This window comes from Furipterus horrens, unplaced genomic scaffold (genome assembly GCF_987537825.1).
Source record: "Furipterus horrens unplaced genomic scaffold, mFurHor1.1.pri manual_scaffold_11, whole genome shotgun sequence".
NCBI lineage: Eukaryota > Metazoa > Chordata > Mammalia > Chiroptera > Furipteridae > Furipterus > Furipterus horrens.
The window spans coordinates 91928735-91950217 of NW_028327181.1; the positions used below are offsets into that span (position 1 = coordinate 91928735).

The 21483-nt window shown below is 43.4% G+C and overlaps 1 protein-coding gene across 1 annotated transcript in view; it reads left to right on the top strand.

Annotated features, from left to right (window-relative positions):
* The window catches only part of CEP112 (centrosomal protein 112), a 307227-nt gene that overhangs the window by 220163 nt on the left and 65581 nt on the right, over window positions 1-21483 (top strand). The window contains 2 exon segments of the mRNA XM_090290788.1: window positions 3375-3437; window positions 9725-9874. Of these exon segments, the coding sequence (XP_090146914.1) occupies window positions 3375-3437; window positions 9725-9874 (213 nt within the window).

The window sequence follows — 21483 nt, forward strand, 5'->3', positions numbered from 1 at the left end:
CGTAGCATAGTTCTGTATGCCATTTATATACCAACGATGTCTGAATGGACTTGTACTTCTAACCCAGACCTCTCCCCTGAATACCAGACTCTAATAGCCCAATATTCACTTCAGCACCACATGTCCTATAGCCATCTCCAAGCTTATGTGCCCCAAACTAATCTTGATCTCCCCCCAAAAAACCGGTTCCACCCAGATCTTGATGTAAGGTAGTGATGACAGCCCAATTCTTCTAGCTGCTTGGGACAAAAATTTCACAGTCATCTCTGATTCATTTCTTTTTATCATACCGCATGCTTAGGTAGTTCTACTTTCAAATCTTCCTCAGAATCTGACTCCTTCTCACCACCTCCTCTGTTAAACCCTGGACTATTTGTGATAAGACTGTCACTGACTTCTCTGCACAATTCTTGCCCCAACAAACAAGCTAGAGTGATCTTATGGATACTGACGTTATATCTTGTCACTTCTGGCCTGAAAACTCTTCGGTGACTTCGCTTCCCTCCTCACAACAACATGCAGGATCTGTCCCCTCGTGCTCTGTCAGACCCCATTCTGTTCAGAGGAGATATTGCTCCCAAATCCAGCCCCACTGGCCCCTCTCTGTGCTGTGAGCACCCTGTGGATGCCACTGCCTCCGGGCCTTTGCACTGACTCCCTCTGCCTGGGTGGCTCCTTCCCTAGAGTTCACCATGGCTCCTTCCCCCTCGGGTCTTTGCTCGCCTATCGCCTTTCCAGTGAGGCCTTCCCTAACCTCCATATTTTAAAAATTGTGCCCTGGCTGGTGTGGCTCAGTGGATTGAGCACCAGCCTGCGAACCAAAAGGTCGTCAGTTTGGTTCCCAGTCAGGGCACACGCCTGGGTTGCGGGCCAGGCCCCCAGTTGGGGGCGCGTGAGAGGCAACCACACAGTGATGTTTCCCTCCTTCTCTTTCTCCCTCTCTTCCCCTCTCTCTAAAAATAAATAAATAAAATCTTAAATAAAAAATAAAAATTGTGAACTGCCCCCTCCCTTTCATCACTGCTCATCTCTCTTTCCCGCTTTACCTTCTCCGTAGCCCTTGTGCCATTTAACGCATTGTTACCTTTGTCAGTTATTTTATTTGCGCTCTGGGATAGGCGTTCTATAAAGGCAGGGGGAGGTGTCTGTCTGTTTGGGTCAGTGTTCTAGTCGCCGTTGCCTGGCATGGATGAATGAACCGGCCGGTTAGCTGTCAAGGGACTTCGCTGAGCTCATGGGGTTCTGGGACCGCCAGCGCCGGCCACAGGAGGCGTAACTGCAGCCAAGACACGGACCGCCCTGCGCTCACCAGCAGCTCTGACCCCAACTGTTTTAGGGGGGGAAAGCAGCTTAATCTTTATGGCACTATAATTTTTTTTTTTTAATTTCCTAGTGAGTACATATTTTTAAAGCACTTCTTGTATCTACACAGAGCAGAAGATTGCAAGGTCTCCGTCCTCTTATAAGGGCACTAATCCCATTCATGAGGTCTCCACCCCATGACCTAATCACCTCCAAATACCATACATTGGGATTAGGGTTTCAACCTACAAGGGTGGGCAAACGTAGGTTTATAGTGGTAATACAAATAAATAATACAATAGTTAATAATATAAGAATAAACTCTATGTTATGTGTACTCAAACTGTATTAATTCATTCCATGTCTCCCCTGCTCTCTACCCCCTGTTTGCTCTCTGGGGAGATGAAATGAGAGAGGATTCCAGGTACAGCTGAGGGCAAATATGGAAAAAGAACTGTGCTCCTGAACACTGAGGTGCTCTTCTGAAAACACAAGCAGCCAGATCTCGGCTGCCAGGCAGCTCTGGGCAAAGTGGTCCCAGTCAGACATGGGCATGGGAGAGTCCTGGCCCCTGCATGACACCCTGTGATGATGTGCATCCATCCCCAAGCCTGCCCATTTTAATAGGCCTCATGCCTCATTTTACATAGGAAAGAACACCAAAGGTCACCAGACAATCGAGGAAAGTATCTAAAGTGAAAAACGGAGACCAAACCAGGCTGGCAAAGCAAATAAATAAAAGGAACTCAGGAAAACACAGGCATTCTAGAAAGCAGAAAAAAAAAAAATTAAGTGTATGTTTGTGTATAGATACAGACATATAGATATGTTGGGTATACATGAACGTAATCACCTGAGGAAGAAAATAGGGTCTATACTGAGAGGCCATATGCAACATGCTCTAGCTGGTCAAGCACCAGTGCTCTACTGCGTGGGATCGAGTCCTGGCTCTACTACTTCCTAGCTGTGTGATGCTGGGCAAGCTACTTAACCTCTCTGTGCTTCAGTTTCCTCATCTCTAAAAAGGGGAGTGATGAAGCTGTTCAGAAAACAAAACTACTCTTGGAAATTACAAATAGTTTGGCAGAATTTTTTTTTTAAATCCAATAGAAAGTTTAAAACAAAAGTTGAGAAAACTTAACGGAAGATCAAAAAGACAAAGAAATGGAAAAGAGAAATAATAAGAAACAGTAAGACAGGTCCAACAATCACAACTGGAGAGAGAAAGAGAGAGAGACACCAGGGGGGGAAGAGGAAATTATGAAAGCAGTGACCTCCCTTAGAGATGAGGGACAAGCTCAGATTGAAAGGACCTGCTTAGTGCTTGCACAGTGGAGGGGAAAGGCCCCGTCCAGGGCATGTCACTGTGACACTTCCAAGCCCTCGGGATGAGAGGAGGATCCCCAAGGCTCCCAGAGAGCAGGGAAGCAGGCCACATAACAAAAGATCACAACTCGAGTGGCAAAGGATATCATCGAGTTCTCTGTGGACTTATTCTGGCAAGGCCACCCTCCTTGCACGACATAAAAGTTGGTTGATTTAGATATATTTGTCACTTCAAAAAATAGTGCTTGCGTGTGAGGCAGAATGGGAGCTCAGCTCTGCTCAGTGAATCCAAACATCTATCTGCCACTGTCCGGGAACATCCATTCCTTTTCTCTTTAAACTAAGGGAAAGAGTGTTACATTTCCTCCTGCCCCAGTTCCCTCTGCCCTCTTCCTCTTCCTGTCTCTTCTCCTTTGTGTCCTCTCTCCATCCCCGTGTTAGCTTCCGAACCTTCACACTTGTGCAGGGTCTGTTCCTGGCCCTTCTTCCTCCTTTCTCTTTCTCTCCACAGAAGTCTGTGTTTGTCTAATAATTGGCAGGAGAGATCTTTTTTTTTTTTGCTTTTGCTTTTTGCTTTTTAAGTGATGAATAGTTGGCATTAGATCAAAGACAGCCCTGTGGTTTTCTGCTGCTCCAAGAGGGCGGGGCAGCGGGCAGCCGTCCCAGCTGCTGGTGACAGGCCTGGGGAAGAGCCGGCACACTCACAGGTCACTGTGTGTGTGTGTTCACGTGTGTGTGTTTTTCAGGCCAACAGCAGACTGAAGCACATCGAGAAGGAGTATGTTCAGAAGCTTGCCAAATCTTCTCAGGTAAGAGCGTTCAAGGGAAAAAAGCAAAAAATCAAAACAAACAAGCAACGTGTCCATAAAAGCATTCGTATTTTAGAGTTAAATTGAATTGGCTGCAGTTTCTCAAGGATCAGTATCATAGTTTTGATGGGCAAACGGATAAATAATATATGTTATTAAATCATATATTTTATTAACATTTTTCAGTTGAACCATTTGAACACACAGTCACATGCTGTAAAACCAGCCTGTGCACTTGAACAAGCCCAGGCTGAAACGTATTGCCCAAGAGCGGGAGAGACACACCTACATTGGTGATGTGAGCAGCCTGATACCATCTGTGCTTCTGTGCAGTATTCCGTTTCCCTGCAGCTAAAGGCTGCTGAACAGCAAATTTCCAAATGACAGCTATCTGAATTAAATTCGGGGCTCAGCTGTTGACTCCTTTTGGGAAAAAGAGGAATTCGGAGTCCCTACATTCCTATCTGGCTCTATGCTGCTCCTGTTGTAGTATAAAAAAGCCAGTAATTGAATGCTTATCTCCATTGGACACGATGCTCAGAGAGCTTTTTCTGCATAAGTTGTTACAATGATATCCCAAGCATTCCTTCGTTGTTTGAATAATTCCAAATAAATAAATGCTAATTTTCATTTTACAGATGGATAGAGTAACCCTTTTAATTTTGTGGTCATCATAACTAATGACTTTTTAAATCCACTTTTCTCAGTACTTTGGCATGTACACAGTGATATGTGGTAGTACACTGACATTTATGTACCATTTTATGAGTTACCACACAGCAAGACGACAACAGGACGATAATGAAATAGAGAATTTTATGAGGCACTAACCACATTGACTTGCTCCGTCTTCATTCATAATAGCTCTGAGGTTAGGAACTATCGTTGGCCCCGCTTTTCCGGTGGAGAGCACGCAGGCTCAGAAAGGCGAGGTCACACAGTTCCCAAATGACTAAGCCAGGACCCAACCTGGGTCTGACTTTGGAATGGAAGCTCTTACCTGACCTTGACACCCCCAGCCTGGCCCAACCCCTCATATTTTAATATTGTAAAACATTGGTGATAATGATCATGAAATTTCTTAAGAGTCTACGATTATTTCAAAAATATTTTATATAATTTATATCCCATTAGGAAATTTAAAATGTCTTCAAGTGAAGAGTCATTTGTGTTTATTTAAAAAGATGGTGTTGGTCTTGGCGGCCATTAATTTTAGACCTTCCTTGAGGAGGAACATGGGGAATATCCTTTTTAACCCACCGAGAAAAGTTCTTGCAATGAAAAGAAATCTTATTACTCCAAAAGTTCACGTCAGAACTGAAACATGAAAAGTGCCCAGCTGGCATGCCTTCACACCCATGGGGAATAGGGGAGGCAGACCGAAAGTGAGATAGAAGATAGCTCCCCAAAATGCTTCAGTAATGGGAGTGTAAACAGCAGTGTTTAAGTTTATCTATAGGGACGTATGAAGAAGCCCGATTAGTTCGTATTAAAGCAAATTAAAGGTAAGTTAGTGGGGAAGAAAGCGTGAGCTTTAGAGCAGCAGGTCTGAATTTGAATACTAGCCCTACCACTTACATGGCCCTGAGCGAGGGGCCTGCCCACTCTGGAATTCAGTTTCCTCATTTTAAAATGGGGGAGTAATACTTACCTCATAGGATCGTTTTAAGTATTAGGTAACATAATGCCAAAAAAATGTCCTTAGTACAGGGCCTAGTTTCTAGTAAAGCATTTAATAACTGTTAGCTCTTGCAATAGTCGTTTTAAAATTGTAATAAGGAAAAGATAGAAGGGAGCAAAGAGTGAAAAAGATATGGAAAAAGCAAAAAAATTATTTATTTTTAATTAATTTATTTTGGGGTGTTTAAGAATTGATTTTAAAAATCTCTGTCCAGAATTTGTCAACGTAAAGGGTTGCTAAATATTTTCCCAAGTAAAGACATGAAGGAGGAGGAGGAGGAAAAACCCAACCAATAACAACTGTCATGTCCTATAACCATCATTTCATAAGCGAAGGGACAGTGAAACACCAAAAAAGAAGAAGAAATCTTCGAAATGGTCTAATAGCATAAAAAAGACAGTCCATCCCTCTCCAAAAAGGTAGGATGCCAATCTTACACTGATAATATTTCGTTTGCCCACCTCTAAATACAAGAAACATTGGTTGACAATCCAGTCAGCTCAGAGGAACAGATGATTTAAAAATAAACATTACATAAAAATCAACATTATAAAACAGAACCATGGGTTGACTTCTTCTGTTTTCTAGTTTTAGCTCACTGGAGTCTCAAATTCAATGAAGCTGAGGAGATTGCCAGGAGCAAAGTCGCTTAACTGTTTATTAAGTTTTTAAAAATCTCTCCAAAAAAAAAAAAAAAAAAAAAAGGAATAAGATGAATGCATTAGTAATGAGTACACTGGTACCCAAGAGATCATCGGTTAAATTTGGAAAATATTTTAAATATTTTCCTCCCTTAAAGGAAGTTACTTAATCTTCAAGATTTTATCAAGCTGTTAGGAACTAACAGACCGTGGACACGGAACCCCCAGCCTCCCGGCCTGGCCCCCTGGGATTCTCGGCGTTCACCGGGACAGCAACGCTGCCACCGTCTCTGGGTGCGCTCCCAAATATCATTCCATCCGAATCACATGCCTGTTCTTTTGATCTCACTATTACATGTTAACCTTGCCTTTTCAAGTCTGGTGCGGATTTCCCCACTCAGCTGACTGACTTGGTGGCCGTCTGTCAGGGAGAGATGGCCGTCCACGGGGGCGCAGGTGGTTGCCAAGAAGACTGAGCCGAAATGCCGGCGGCCCACCCGCGGCCAGGACAACAGCCTCCCCACTGCCCCACACGCGTTCCCACACCCCCGGTGCCGATGCGTGCCTGGGCATGGTCCCCGTGTCCCACACAGCCCCGCCTCCAGGCCCCTGTGCAGGGTGACAGCCTGGAATGCAGAAGGTGTCACGGAGCCGCTCTTCCACTTATTTTATGAGGACCTTCCATGTTCGCTGAACCTTCCCAAGCCATGCCTCGCCTTGTCTATTGTTTTTTAAAGAAGAGCTTTATAAAAATCTCGAACTGTACTATTCTCTGAAAAACAGTAAAGTGAGTTAAAGATAAAAATATTAGCCCCGGCTGCTGTGGCTCCGTGGACTGAGCACTGGCCTATGAACCAAAAGGTCACCAGTTTGATTCCCAACCAGGGCACAGGCCTGGGCTGCGGGGCACGTGCCCAGCTGGGGCGCGCGAGAGGCAACCGAGCTCTCACACAACGATGTTCCTCTCCCCGTGTCTCCGTGCCTTCTTCTCTCTCTAAAAATAAATAAATGTCTTAAAAATAAATAATTGTTTAAAAAATATATTAACCTCTATTTAGAATCCTTTTATTTTTCAGACCTAATAATACCACTAACATTTATGCAAAGTATAATTGCTTAACAATAATAATGAACTCTTACAGCTCTCATGGGACAAGTTGCTTACAGTATCAGCCCCAAATAGCTCTTCTTTTGCTCTCCAAAATATTAATTTTTAATACTCATATGGAAATGTTCTAATCCACTTCTTTCTCTGAAGCTAATACAGGGTAAACAGTTGAGTGGTGGCACCTGGTTCTAAGTTTTTTAAAAATTATGACTCACCAAAACTGGTGGGATTTGGCTATGATTATATAGATTAGTTTTCATTTTTTCTCAGAAACATTTTACATTATTAGTCTGTGAAAGGCTAGATTACCTCAAGATACTATTTCAAGTAATTATTTTTTTAAGTTACTATGATCTGTAATTCCATCACTTAAATATTTATTGAGTGCCACTTATGTGCACTGAGCTCAGGTGAAAAGAGTCTGTTTTCTTATACTCTGCGTCTGCAACCAGGCGAGTTTTGTTCCTTATCTAAAGCATACTAATCTAGTTAGTAAGATTATTTCTCAATCTTAGTAAATCTCCAGGTTTTAAAAATTGTCAATATTTTAGTCACGTCTCTATATCCATCTTACCAGTCTATCAACTGATGTGTCTGTTTATCCAAGGTGTTTCCCCTGAAGTGTTTGACCCTCTCCCTATATCATCTTCATAAGCTTTTAAATTAACTTTCCAAAGGTAACCTTATTCTTCCCCCCAAAGAATCTCATTATCCCCTCAAAGAATGTAAGGTTTTGTTTTCCACTCAAAAGCACGCACGCTTTCCTCAGGACATCCTGGACTTTGCTAGTAGTTCCTTCCAAAACCTGCATTGATTTCTTTTTGATGTACCTTTGTCATAAATTTTCTGAAAGGGAGAGATCCCTCTTTCACTCCCTCATGATCATTTGAAGAACCCTCAAATATTTTTATCTTCAGTCAGTTATAAAGCTAATCTAAATCTTATTATTTTTTAAAGAAATGAAATTTCTTTGTACTTCAAAAATGCATTGCATGGTTGTGGTGATGGACATGTGAATCTATCTATACATGTGATAAAATTGCAAAGAACAAACTCACACATACACACACATGGAAAACACAACGAACACATTACAGAACTGAATTCACCACTTCTACAAGCTTGTAGTTTACTCTGTTTGCAACACTGCAATAGTCATTGAAAGAATAAGTTATTTTTTGCTCTTTGGCTGCATGTTCTTCTAAAATACCAGCCCTAAGTTTCATGTCGGACCAGGGAACCTGGCTCTTTCTAATCCCTGGCTCTGCTTGCTCTTGTGACTGGGAGTGAGATGACTATCCTGGGCCTCAGTTTTTGACATTTACTATAAAAATTTAACCTTCTCTGTTTCATAGATGTGCTATGGGAATTAATGGAATTGATGCCAGCATGGAAATATTTAATCTAAACTCAAAAAACAGATGAAAACATCTTCATTCTCAGTAAATGAATTCCTCCACTCACAGCAGAAGGTTCAAGTTTGCATTTAAACATAAGACAGTACTGCTGTTTTGTATTTTGTCATTTATTTCACAATTGTCTTAATATTTGATTAGTTCGAAGTCTAGTTGTTAAACTTTGTTTACAGTGAGTTAGCTCCCTTCTAAAAGCATAAATACTCCTCACTTATTGTAAATGTGCTGTTACTTCCGCCAGTAGTAACAACTAACATTTCTATAGGTATTGGCTTCTGAAAGACTCCAGACATTTTGTATTTATTGCTTTATCATGCTGTAATCTAGTTTTATCATCAAATGGTAGTTGGAAAAACTGAGTTTCAAGGAGGATAAATAACTTGTCCAGTGTTTCTCATCAACCAGCCCTCTCCCATAGAACCAGCAGAATTATACTCTACCCCAGGACTATGGGTCCGTCTTCTATTAGAAGAAACCACCATTCCCTGCTTTTAAAAAGTCATCACTATTGAACTTGAACTGAAGTGGACATATAAACCAAAGGAAGAGCAATGCTGTCAGTCAGCCCATTAAATTGTAAAGTCCCACGGCGCCCGATGGCTTTGAGAACTGAGAGGGGACCCAGTCACAGACCCGGTTCTTGCGTGGAGAGGGCACTCCAGCAGGCTCTGAGAGGACACACTCTGGGCCAAAATAAACTTTCCTGGACATATTAGCACTTAGGGAGGACGCAGCCTGTTTGGAACTGTGTCATCATGGACTTCTCTTCAATACTGAAGCCTTGATCAGAGTCGGCTAGTGTGAGGCAGTTGATCTGACTGTGTGATTCCGGTCCTGCCTGTCTCCTTGGTTGGATGTCATCTTCAACCATGGAAAATATGTGACCTCTTTCTGTGCCTCTGTCTCTCCATTAATATAAGATTGGTGGTAATAACACTTGCCTCCAGAGGGACTTGAAGTGCTTAGCACAGTGCACAAACATTAGTGAATACTCCAAAATTACTGTGCAGAATTAGGTAACTGTGAAGAATGAACTCTGGTCATTATTTTCTTTGGCTATTACAGTTCAAAGTATTAGGAAAGACAAAATAGCCTTTTTTTTCCCCCAGTAAGTATATTTCTCAGTAAAATAAAATCTGACGCATTTCATATTTTTGAGATCACAGATGTTCTTTCTGTTGATGAGTAAACATTGTGGAATGTTATCGTGAAAATGTCTTCCAAATATATTTGGTTCATCAGTTGTTCACCATTCACAGTTTTATTACAGTCTTTTACGGGGTGGGATGTCCTGCATTAGAGTGTGTGATACATTAATTGAAAATATTTAGCTCGTGGAATAGAGTTTTGGCAAACCCATTCTTCTGTTAAGCATAAATACATATGAAATAGACGCCTCTCGCCGAAGAATGTGAAGTTACAGCATGCTGTTTTCATTTCAGACCATCGCCGAGCTCCAGACAGCCATTTCCTCTCTGAGAGAAGAGAGCAGCCGGCAGCAGCTCGCGGCCGAGAGGCGGCTGCAGGATGTTGCACAGAAGTTTGAAGATGAGAAGAAGCAGCTGATTAGAGATAATGACCGAGCAATCAAGGTAATCGGAAGACTTCAGTAACCAGTGGTACCAGCTGCTTCGGTGTAATTAAAAGGAGGGCTGAAATCCCAGCAGTGGGCCGAGGAGTGCAGGTATCTGGCGTGTTCACGCAGCCTGCAGTAATTCCATTCACTGGCCTCCACCTTTGATGTACCCAGTGACTCAGGCCCGCTTCCCTCTAAGAGATCACATGCCTGCATCAAGAGTCATTTTTGGCAAGCCCAGTCCATTCACAGTGAACAAATATTTGAAAAATACCCAGTCCTCTTTCTTGAAAACCACTCTGGAACTGTCTCTTGAAATTAGAATGACTCTTTCAGCCCAGGACTGCTGGCTAATAAATTCAGAAGTCAGCTTCCAATTTACATTCTATTCTTTGCCCAAATCCTTTCATTATGTATTCACATAATGAGAAATAACCTGTTTGAGGTTTGGAATGCCAACCATTTGATGTGCTTTGACATAGAACAGGGTAGATATGTTGCTGCTGAGAACCTAGGTTGTTTCCAAATGGCTTCAGAGAATCACACCTTTAATAGCAACAGAAAATTCCCTGGACCCTGATTCTTGAGGTGATAGGCAGTTAGATCTCAAAGTGGTTTTTTTCTTGGCTTCAGAGTGAATATTACTGTAAGTGTCTACCTCATGCAGTGTTTAATCTGTGAGGATAAGCATCTGGAAACCTTTATAAATAAGATTTAAAAGAGAACAAAAAAATTTTAAAGAATTCCCAGCAAAAGATTATTTTTCAGTGATTTTACTTTGTTCTAACAATGCTTAAAGCATGTAGAGCAATCATAAAAAGCAAAGAAAAACAAAGGAAACATTTGGGTTTTATCACTGCCCTTTTCTGCCTCACCCCCATGTTGCCTATTGTGGGGAATCTGAGTAATTTGGAGAAAAGTTAGTGTTTGTGTAAGCTGCATACACTATCCTTGTTTTGGGGGGAGGGAAGAGAGATTCTTTTTTCTTCTTGTTGTTCTGATTGGTTGTTTTTTCTTTCCTTATGTTTGAAATCATTGATTTGATTCCCAGCTTCATCCACTCTATTGTTTTTTCCTCGTAAATTGTTCTTTATTACAATTAGTGTATTCTTCATTTCTGACTGGATTTTTTATGCTGTTGAGGTCCTAAGTTCCTTGAGCATCCTTAAAACCAGTGTTTTGAACTCTGTATCTCCATTTTGTTTAATTCTCTTTCTGGAGTTTTGATCTGTTCTCTCATTTGGGCCATGTTTCTTTGTCTCCTCGTTTTGGCAGCCTCCCTGTGATTGTTTCTGTGTATTAGGTAGAGCTGCTTTGACTCCCTGTCATGGTAGTGTGGCCTACTGTAGTAGGTGTCCTATAGGGTCCAGTGGTACAATCTCCCTTATCACCCAAGCTGGGTCCTCGAGGCGTGCCCTCCATGTGACTGAGTATACACTCCCCTGGTAGTTGAGCCTTGATTGCTGTTGGCAGATCAATGGGAGGGTTTTACCCAGGCCAGTCAGCTGCAAGGACTGTCCGTGACCACTGACCACCAATCTCCACCCTCCATGGAGGATCAGCTGTGCAGGGGCAGGGTGCTGGTGGTCCGACATGGTCTGTAGCTGTCCACTGGGTGCACAGGCCCTGGAGTTTCCTGGGTGGTGCAGGCCAAGGTCAGCTCCCACCTGCGCTCCGCACGGGGCCCCCCTGCCTGAGCTATAAAGCAATTGGAGGTGGCTGCTCCTTGTGCTGGGCATTCACTATCTCCTTTCTAAACTTTATTTTTCACCATAACTTGTAAGCTGAAAACTATTCAGTACAGTCGTCCCTCTCTATATCGCAGGTCACTTTTTGCGGCCTCACTGTGTCACAGGATTTTTAAAATATTATATTTAATTATTTATCGCGGATTTTTTGCTATATCACGGGACTTTGCGGTACTGTATACGTATGTTGTTAAAGTTACGTAGGTTTAAGAGTGTAGGATATGTTTAAGAACATGGGTAGTGTTTATAAAAGCGTGGAAAAGGTTAAGGGAGTGGGAAAGGTTAATAAGGGACTGGGAGCGGTTTATAAGTGTGTGGGAAGGGTTTATAAAGCCTTAAAATATATATCAATACTAAAATAAATGTAAGGTTCCTACTTTGCGGATTTTCACCTATCACGGGGGCAGGAGGGTCTAAAACGTAATACCCGCGATAAGTGAGGGATCACTGTATTTCAAATACAGTGTTGGAGAAGGATATATAAAGATTTGAAAATGTTCATGAGACAGTTTTCAACGATAATGCAATTTACAAAACATAATGTGATATGAGGTCATTTTTGCAAATCAAAGTACATATAAAGAGCAAAAGGACTGGAACGATGTATCAAAATTTTACTGGTGGGTATCTCAAAGTGGTAGAATTTGTGGTAATTACCTTTTGTCTTAGCTCTGTATGTTAAATTATAACATCACTTTTAAAATGAGAAACTAAAAATTGATAAAAAAAAGGAAGAGCCACCAGCCCGAAGGAACCCAGTGGACATTAAGGGAAACACAATAGCTGAAGCCAACAGCAGGCCAGGACCCTCACTGTCTAAGAAACTGCAGATGAAGCGAGGTCTTTCACAGAACAGAGTTCCTGGCATGTAAGAGAGTTAGAGCAACAAATGCATTCTTACAAGTAATCTTTTATGCTGTAGTATACCCTAGCTTGAAAAATCAAGAGAAAAAAAAAATCATCACTTATTTACTGCTTTAGCTCATTTCTTATCTTCAAAGTCAAGCTTCTAAGAAGAGCTCCCTCTGCTGCATAACAAACCACCCCAAAACTTGGGGGTTTAAAGCAGCAGCCGTGTTACAGGCCCATGATTCTCTGGGTCTGAATTTCGGGCAGGGATGCGCTGGCTGGTTCTTCTGCTCAATGCGTAGCATTGGCTGGCGCTCCGCGCGGGGGTCACATACAGCAGGAAGCTTGGCTGGGGCTGCAGCATCCGAGGTGGTTCCAGGTCCTCACCACATGAACTCTCTCCAGGTAGTCAGATTTTCTGCATGGAAGCTACTGTCGAAGGGGCCCCTACTTCTCCAGAGGCACTTCCACCACATTCTGTTGGTCAAGACAGGTCCCAGGGCCAGCCCAGACTCAAGGGGAAGGACCTGGCCACCACCTCTCATGGGAGGTGTGGCAAAGCTTGGGAGGCCACCCTAAAACTACCACAGTTATCTGTGCTGAGATCCCATCTCCGTCTCCTATCCATTCCTCACCTGCGCAAAATAATGCAAGAAGAAAATACCCGTGTATACCTCCGGTCCTACCACGCAGAATCCACACTGTTTGTTAACTAACATTGTGGCATATTTGCAAATCTCTTTTTCTTTTTTAAGAAAATCTCAATTGTTTTTGTAAAAATAGATAATGGCACATGCTCATAAAGAATTTAAAATGCGGGGTGGGGGGGGAGAAAAAAATTTGAAGTCATCCTAAATCCCATTGCCTAGAAATCGCCATCATAGCATTAAGGTGAGCATCATTTCAGATATCCTTACTATGCATAAGGAAAAACAAGGAAAGCCAGATAAACTTATAAAGTGGGGTAATACTCTAGATTCTATATTTTTATTTAGCTTCGAACAGTCATTTCTGTAATTTTACTTAAGTTCACCTGATCAAAGAATCTAGAGTAAAGCAGAAGGAATTGTTGACCTTCTGGACAGAATTTGATTTGGGGCTGAAACGTGAGTACATTACTATGCCCTGACTTCCACCCATCACCCCTCCTTCCCACCTTCTTCTGGGCTAGCATTATTATCTGTACCCCACCCAGGTTTATGATGTTCATAAGTTGTCTTGAACCGTACCCTTTAGTTCATACTCCATTGCCCAAGTTTTTACGTGGATTTAGTTCTTAATTGACTGGATTTCATGGTCAAGTCGTTTCTTTAAGACTCCCAGTACTATTTTCCTTGAGTTTTTCCTTGTTTGAGAATGTCTTCCTACTAACCTTGGTGTCCGAATGACGTGCTAGACACGCACGATATTCTCGTGCACATCGCTTCCCCCAAGAACTGTAACCGCTGCCCACCTAGCACTGCATAGTGCCGCGGAGGAGCCCGGGCAGACCTGAGCTCTCCCCATGTTCAAGTTTTGCTCTTCCTGAGGATTTCTGGAGAAGCCCTTCTCATGTAAGTGTGAGAGATGAACACCCTCAGAGGTGGAGGGCCCTGATGGTGGCCTGCTTCTGCATCCCCTCCATCTCCACCCCACTCAGTCACAGGAGGAAAAAGGCGAGGCCGCTCACAGTTTGCTTCTCTCTCCATTTGGCAATAGTAATGAGAATTCTCCAGATTTTGTTGGCTCGTCACAAAATGATGATTCGGGGGACACCGGCAGGTTTGGAAGCTGAGACACTATGCAGCTCTCTGGCTTTTGAGGATTTCTGTACTGTGTCTGCCTTACCCTGTCTCCCCGATTTCTGTGCTGTTAGTGCTTTTGTGTTCTTTTACTGTTATTTACTCCCTTCATTTGGTGTTGGCAGAGGGAAATTCAATCTTCTATTCGATCTAGGAGCCTCTTTGACTCCTTCGTAACATCTCACAGGAACCTGTTGTCGTCAGCTGTTACCACAATAATGCTCTGTAAGAAACAACCCCCCAGATTCAGTGACTTAGAAAAACCGACGCCAACTTTCCCTGCAGCATGTCAGCAGCTCACTGGTGTGGCTCACGGACAGGCTGTGACTGCCTGGGTTTGCCGCCGTCCACACCCCCAGCCTCCCTGGGCTCGTGGCTATCTGAGCCCCCCTCCTCACGGCAGACGGCAGGCATGCGGAAGGGTGGGCAGGGAAATGGTACGCCCACTGTGACTATTGGGGAACCATGGTGGCATCTGCCACGTTAGCACTCCCGGATGCTCCCGTAGCTCCAGGCCGCATTTCCTAATCCATATGCCGTTCCAAGCCCTTCCTCCCATCCCCAAGCCTGGTCTGCTCCTCCTCCCCTGAACACTTAAATATTGGTATTACCCCAGGCCCTCTTCTGTTTCCCTGTATGTTCTATCCCTAGATGGTCTCATCCCCTCGTGTGGAGCGTTCATGCAAATGAATTTTTAACTTTCATCTCCATGAAGACAATTTTTCCTAGCTAACGTTTTCACTTGTATAGTCCAGGACCGCTCACGCTAGATGTATCTGAGTTTATCTTCCTCCCACCCTTCCCTTGCCCCAGCCTGTTCTTCTTCTATTGAGTTTCTGAATTAAAGTACCACCACCTTGCCCCCGGTCACTCAGGTCAGATTCTGGGAGTCCCCTTGAACGAATTCTTCCCCTCCCTCCCCTCTTTTAGGTCAGTCCTTAGAGCTAATACCTAAATATCTTCAAACTCAGACCCCAGGTCACCATCTTTGCCCTTGCCCGTTGCTATCCCTCTTTATAGCATCACTCAGTTGCTCAGCCATCTTAAATCTGTCACACTGTTGAGAAAGTGGCCTTTCTAAAACAAATATGAGCCTAAAATTTACTTAACACACATCACTGGCTTTCCATCGCCTCTAGGATAGTTTATACTTGGCAGCATGGCCTACGAAACACTTTGCGATCTAAAGCAACAAGTATCCAGGTGTCGTCCTCAGATTCCTGTGGGCCTCTGGCACCTTCTCAGCTGTCAAATTATTTTCATAATGACACCAAGATGTCACTTCCCTTTTGCACCGGTGGCGTGGGTACAATGTGGTATCTCTCAGCACATACAAAGCATGGACACTAAACTCTACTGGCCACTGTTTTCTTCACCACCATGTGGCTGTGATTTGGAAAAAAGAAGGAGTAAAGGGTATTGATTTTATTAAATTCCAACCCTTGAGGACGTGTCTTTCTCAACTTAGCGGGAAGGGCATGCGGGGGCCCCGTGCTGCGTGGGAAGAGGGCGTGTGGCCCGCGGAAGCACGGCGCGGTGTGCGTTTGTGAGCTGCCGCCCAGCCGCTGGGAAGGGCGACCGGCAGGCAGACGCGGTGTATTCAGGGTTGAGGGTCTGGCATACGTTTTCCTGGAAACAAATAAGGCCAGCCTGACGCTTCAAGGACAGCCACAGACTGCATTGTTGCTAAGGATAACGTGTGCACTCTCAAGCAGAAGTTAGAAATGTGCAAACCTCGGGCAATCACCGGGAGCCTGACAGCTTCCCAAAACTCAGACTTTTCTGATGAGATCAGCGGTGTCACTAAGGATGTGAATGGGAAGGGATGGGGAAGAATACAACGAAGGGTATCAACATGTGGAAGATTCATATATCTCAATGAACTAGTTTTTCCGAATGACCAATAACTAATGTTACAAAGTCACGTGGGCAGAACCATGCAAACCACCGAGGAGACCAATGGGTTTCAATGTAACGGTGTTTCAGATTCCACATTGCAGCTAACTTTTAAGAAACAGCCCCTTGTCAGGGTTTGATGTCGTCACAAGGAATATTTGCGGTTATCTGAAAAGGCTACTAAAATACTCCTCCCTTTTCCAATCACTTATCTATGTGAGAACAGCTTGCCTCCCATACATCAGCCAAAGCAACCTAATGTAAGAGACTGACCACAGAAGCAGGTCTGAGAATTCAACTGCCTGTAAGCCAGGCATTGAAAAGACTTACAAAAATATAAAATATAGCCACTCTTCTCACTAATTTTTCTGCTTTGGAAAAATAGTTATTTTTGTTAAAAAATATATCTGTATTCACGCGTAATGAGTTAATTACTGTCAATGCCATCTTCTCTGCGATGGGTCTGAGTGAGAGGCTCAGACAGCTTGGGTCCTCCCTCTAGTAAAGCTTCTCCTCACGGTAGTGCTCATCCACAGTCCCTCATTCAAAAGCTTGAGGTCACGTGTGATGTGGGATTCAGGATCTGCCGGGTCTAGGAAGGTGATACGGTGCTTATACTCTGTCCCCAGTGGGGTCTGGGACAACACCCAGTACCCAGAGACACAAGCACAGAGAAACGTTTGACTGTCCCCAAGAAATAGGACCGACAGAGACTATAAATGCCCCCACAACATCAGTCGGGTTTCGTTTTCTCACAAGTTAAAGGCAACCTTTCAAAAATTATCTGTAGCTCTTGGAGGGCTTTCGGGCTGCAGGATTGCAGGTAGGAGGCTGTGGACTGCGGTTTGGTTCATTCTTTCTCACCAACTAAACTCGAAGCTTCTTGAAAGCAAGCCCTTAGCACAGTATCTGGCCAATGGAAGTGCTGTAAATATGCTGAGTAAGTGAAGGATGTCCCCTCGTACATCAAGGCTCTGAAAGCTAATAATGTCACTTTTATCATCACGTCATTTTACTGATAGCAACAAGCTTGTATATATTTTGTGATGGTATAGCCGATATGCTAAAAATGCCTCAGATCTTAGGTAACAGTGATATATTTTGCCTGATGAGGCAGATTCTAACACCCTCCACCCTGTGTATGTTATCTGAGAGCATAGTTTATGTGCTCCAGGCAAGGCCCCCCAAAGTCTGGACACTGAAGCCAAGTTATCTAAATGTCCGTTGGCACTCTCCTCTCAATTCATTGAAGTTCACGGGGGGAAGCTGTTAGAACTAGCTCTGTGGAAAGACTGTGGAACGTTCTGGCACCGTCGCTCCGCCAGGGCTAAGGCCTTTCTTTGAAGCTCGTGTATTGAAAGTTCCTCACTGTGAAGCCAGATGTCCAAGCAGAGATTTCATATCAAGGAGAAGTGTTGTAAAATTTTTGCTTGCAGGCATAGAAAAGAGGTTTTAAAGCACTGATGCTTCTCCCCCTTGGCCACTGACTGGAGTTCACAAGAAAAGGTCGGCTGCCAGTAGGACATCTAGAAATCTGGTCTGTGTTACCAGAAGGGCTTGAGGGGGAAAAAAGAAAATTTCATAACATTGGGCAGTTCTCACTGTGCTAAAAGCTTGCAGGAATCCATTTCCCAAAGAAGAAAATGACGAACCTCATTGTGGGGTTTTTCAGGAGCACGGAGAAACAGAAAGAAGTCTCGGTGCCCAGCATCAAACGCCTTTGTTTGGGACCTGCTCACTGTTTAATGCCGTCTCCCCTGCATGCAGCTCCTAAGGGCGCAGAGGGAAGTGGCATTTTCTTTGTGCCCTCCTGAATTAGAATGAATAATGCTAAGAATAGAAATGCATTTTCCACCCCACCCACGAAGGCTTGCCTGCTCACTCAGAAATGAAGACAGAGCCATTCAGTCATAGCAGCGCAGAGCATAAGTGCCATTTTCCAGGAAGAATGTTCTGGGAGATAAGTTTGGGGACACTGTGGCAGTGAATTACGACCTTGCTTCCTAGAGCAAGGAGAAGCAAAAACAATAAGCGAGCAGGGAAGAAGTGAACAAATTATTTTACCTTCCCTCCAGTTCTACTACCTGGCAAATTTTTATGTTATTTGCAGACTAGTTGAAGATTATTTATTCAGTGGACAAAATCCTTCAGGTACTATTAAAACTATTTTTAGCCTCTGGAATGCTCCTTGTATATACCACGGAATCTTTGGGGTTTGATGAGTGAATGCATGAATGACCGAGACAGTGATTGAGAGAACCCAGGTGACAACATTCTCCTTCACCAACGGCTAGGTGAATTTACTCTTTAGAAGTCACAAAGTGACTATACGTAGTCAATGTTATCACATGAGTCAAAATATGCGTCACTTTGGTTAATCAAATATTGGAATACATAGGCATCATTTAATTTTTTAGTATTTAAAAATTAACAAATATTTGGAAATATTTTAGTGTTTAATAATTCTGAACTATGTAAGAAACCATCTCAAAGTCAATATGATGAACATAATGAACACTAAAATATATCACTGTAAGTCTCAACAACCAAAATTACTGAATGATTACTATGTATATACGTAGGTATATTTACATGAAACTATATGTATTTATATACAGGTGTATACTCAGAAGCACTGGGTTATATAGAGACCTACTTATTAAAAGATTTGATACTTAATATATTTATTTTATTAAATAATTTTCTTTTTGAAAAGTATTTAAGAGAGAGGGGAACAGAGGGAGAAAGACAGGGAGAGAAATATTGATCTGAGAAACATCAGCCAGCTGCCTCTTGCACATGCTCCTACTGGGGACTGAACCTGCCACCCAACTGGGAATCAAACCAGGGACCTTTTGGTTCATGAGCCAACACTCGAGCCACTGAGCCACATCAGCCAGGGCTATATTAAGTAATTTTCTGATGTCTTGATTTAATTGGCTGTTTTCCCATTCTCTCTGGCAGAAGCTGGGTTTCTGCTCATTCTCTGGGGATTCTTGACCAGCTTCTCTTTCACCATTTATCAGTGTTGGAGTTCATGCCTCTTCCATTTAACTATCATGATATTGTCTCTTGCTTCTTGGGATTTATTTCTAAAGAATTCAGTACTTTGCTCTTGTCTTCTTATACTCCATCCCCCAACTTCAGCATTAGTGACCACAATACCCATTAGAGTGCTGGCCCCAGCGTGTGGTGGCTTGAGTGAGCCGCCTGTCACATTGTCAAAGAGACTGCCCACTGGAGTACTCACCGTGGAAATCAGTGCACACACGGTGGAAATCGGTGCATGCTGCTACAGGTGTTTTTTGAAAGCCAGGTATTAAATATATATCACCATACAACTGCTACAACAGCTCCCTTCCCCCCACTCTCTTGATGGAACTGACTTTCAGCTCTAATGCCCAGGGTCATGGTGACACTCGCCCTTCTCAGTGCAAGGGATGTGTCAGTGGCCAGGTGGCCAGGTGGTATTCCATTCTTCCTCTTGCTACTCTTCCTAGCTACCGACCATTCGCTCACCCTGCTTTTTCTGATGTGTCTGTGATTCAGCTCTTGCACATATCCCCTTTTCTAATCCCAGTATAATACAGAAAGTTTGCAAAGTAGCCTATTACCTTTTCCTTAAATTCAGTGGTGTTTCCCTCCTTCTCATCCTTCTCTAACGCCATGTAGCATCTGACTGTATTGACCAACAGTTTCCCTCCTGGCGTGGGGTTTAGCACACTGGTGAAGGGCTGGATGGTTAATGTTTTAGGCTTTGCGGGCCATACAGTGTCTGTAGCAATTACTCAGCTCTTGAAAACAGTCTGAGACTATATGTCAACAAGTGGCTATGGCTGAGTTTCAATAAAACCTTATTTACAAGACCAGCTGGGTTTCAAATTTGGCCTGTTGGCCATAGTTTGCTTCCTCCTGCTCTAGAAACTAGCTCTTCTCGTGGTTTGTATGATACTTCTGCTCGTCTCTTCTGCTGGTCTCTCCTCCTCCTCGTGGGTGTTCCTCAAGTCCGCATCCTGGGCTTGGCTTCTCCTTTTCCCTTCCACGGTGAGCTCATCTCCTCGGTGCCTTCAGCCGTCACTTCTGTAGAGATGATTCCCAGAAGCCTCAGCCTGATTCCTGATTGGGTCCTATATTTCACACTGCCTGTAAATCACCTTCTTTAGGAGGATTCGCTGCTATTTCAAGCTCAGTAACTACAATGTTGAATTATCATCTTCCCTTCCAAATTGGCTCTTCTTTGCAGTCTATCAGGGTTTACCCCTCATCTGTCTGTTTCCTCTTAGAAACTTTGGGCTCATCTCTGTCCTTTCTTTTCCTCATCCTGGTTTATTTCAAGTCCACCAGAGTCCTCGAACATATTTCTTATTCCTCTGATATGGCCCTATTCAGAGTCCTTCTCAACTTGCTATTGATTGAAAACAGCCTCCTCTCTGCAGATGGCTCTGCCAGGAGTCTCTCAACTCCAGCAGTGTGGAGACTCTGCCAGAGAAATCGTCAGCCACTGAGCTGCCTGCTTTAAAAAGAGTGCTTAGAAATCAATAGGAGAAAACTAACAGGCCAGTGGACGAAAGGAGCAAAGACTCACAGACAAAACGTAATACCCAGCACATGTAAATAGTATGCTGACTCTCACTCATAATTAAAGAAATGTAGGTCAACACTCCAAAGTCTAGAAGGGCCTCACTGCCACGTGATGGGCGTAAATTTTGAATTTGAAGAACTACCCAATGATGCACCATGGCCAGGAGTTTATATCAGTGCAGTATGGGGGTATCTACTACCATGTTAAATGCTCATAACCTTTGGCCCAGCAGTCCCACTAAGAAGAACTGATATACTTGCAAAGATATACAGTATGTTTTTGAGCAAAAAGCCAGGAAAGAAAATAAATTATGGTACACTCATGGAGTGGGATACTATTAGGGCATTTTAAAAGAACGAAGTAGATTCTCTATGAAAATGAGACAGGAGTGCCAATACATAGGAAGTGAAAAGAAGGCAGAATGTCATACATTTTAAATTGCCTGGAGGGGTCTCAGAAAGGGGGAAATAGGACTTTGATATTCTTCATTTTATGTCCTGTGATGATATTTTAATTTCTTACCACGTCTTATTACTCAGTTGAATTTAGAGGATTACTTATAACGTCAAGATAAAGCTCTTCTGCCTGGCTTTTCAAGGCCCATCCAGATTCCTCTGCATGCAGTTCCAGCCCAGCTGGCCTTTCCCTGTCCGCAGTACACGTCCGTGCCCACCCCCACCCCTCACTGGTGCCACGTGCCTCCTCCTCCCTGCAGCCTCCTGTCCATCCCTCAGGGGGTCAGGGGTCAGCAAGCCCATGTCAAGGCCCT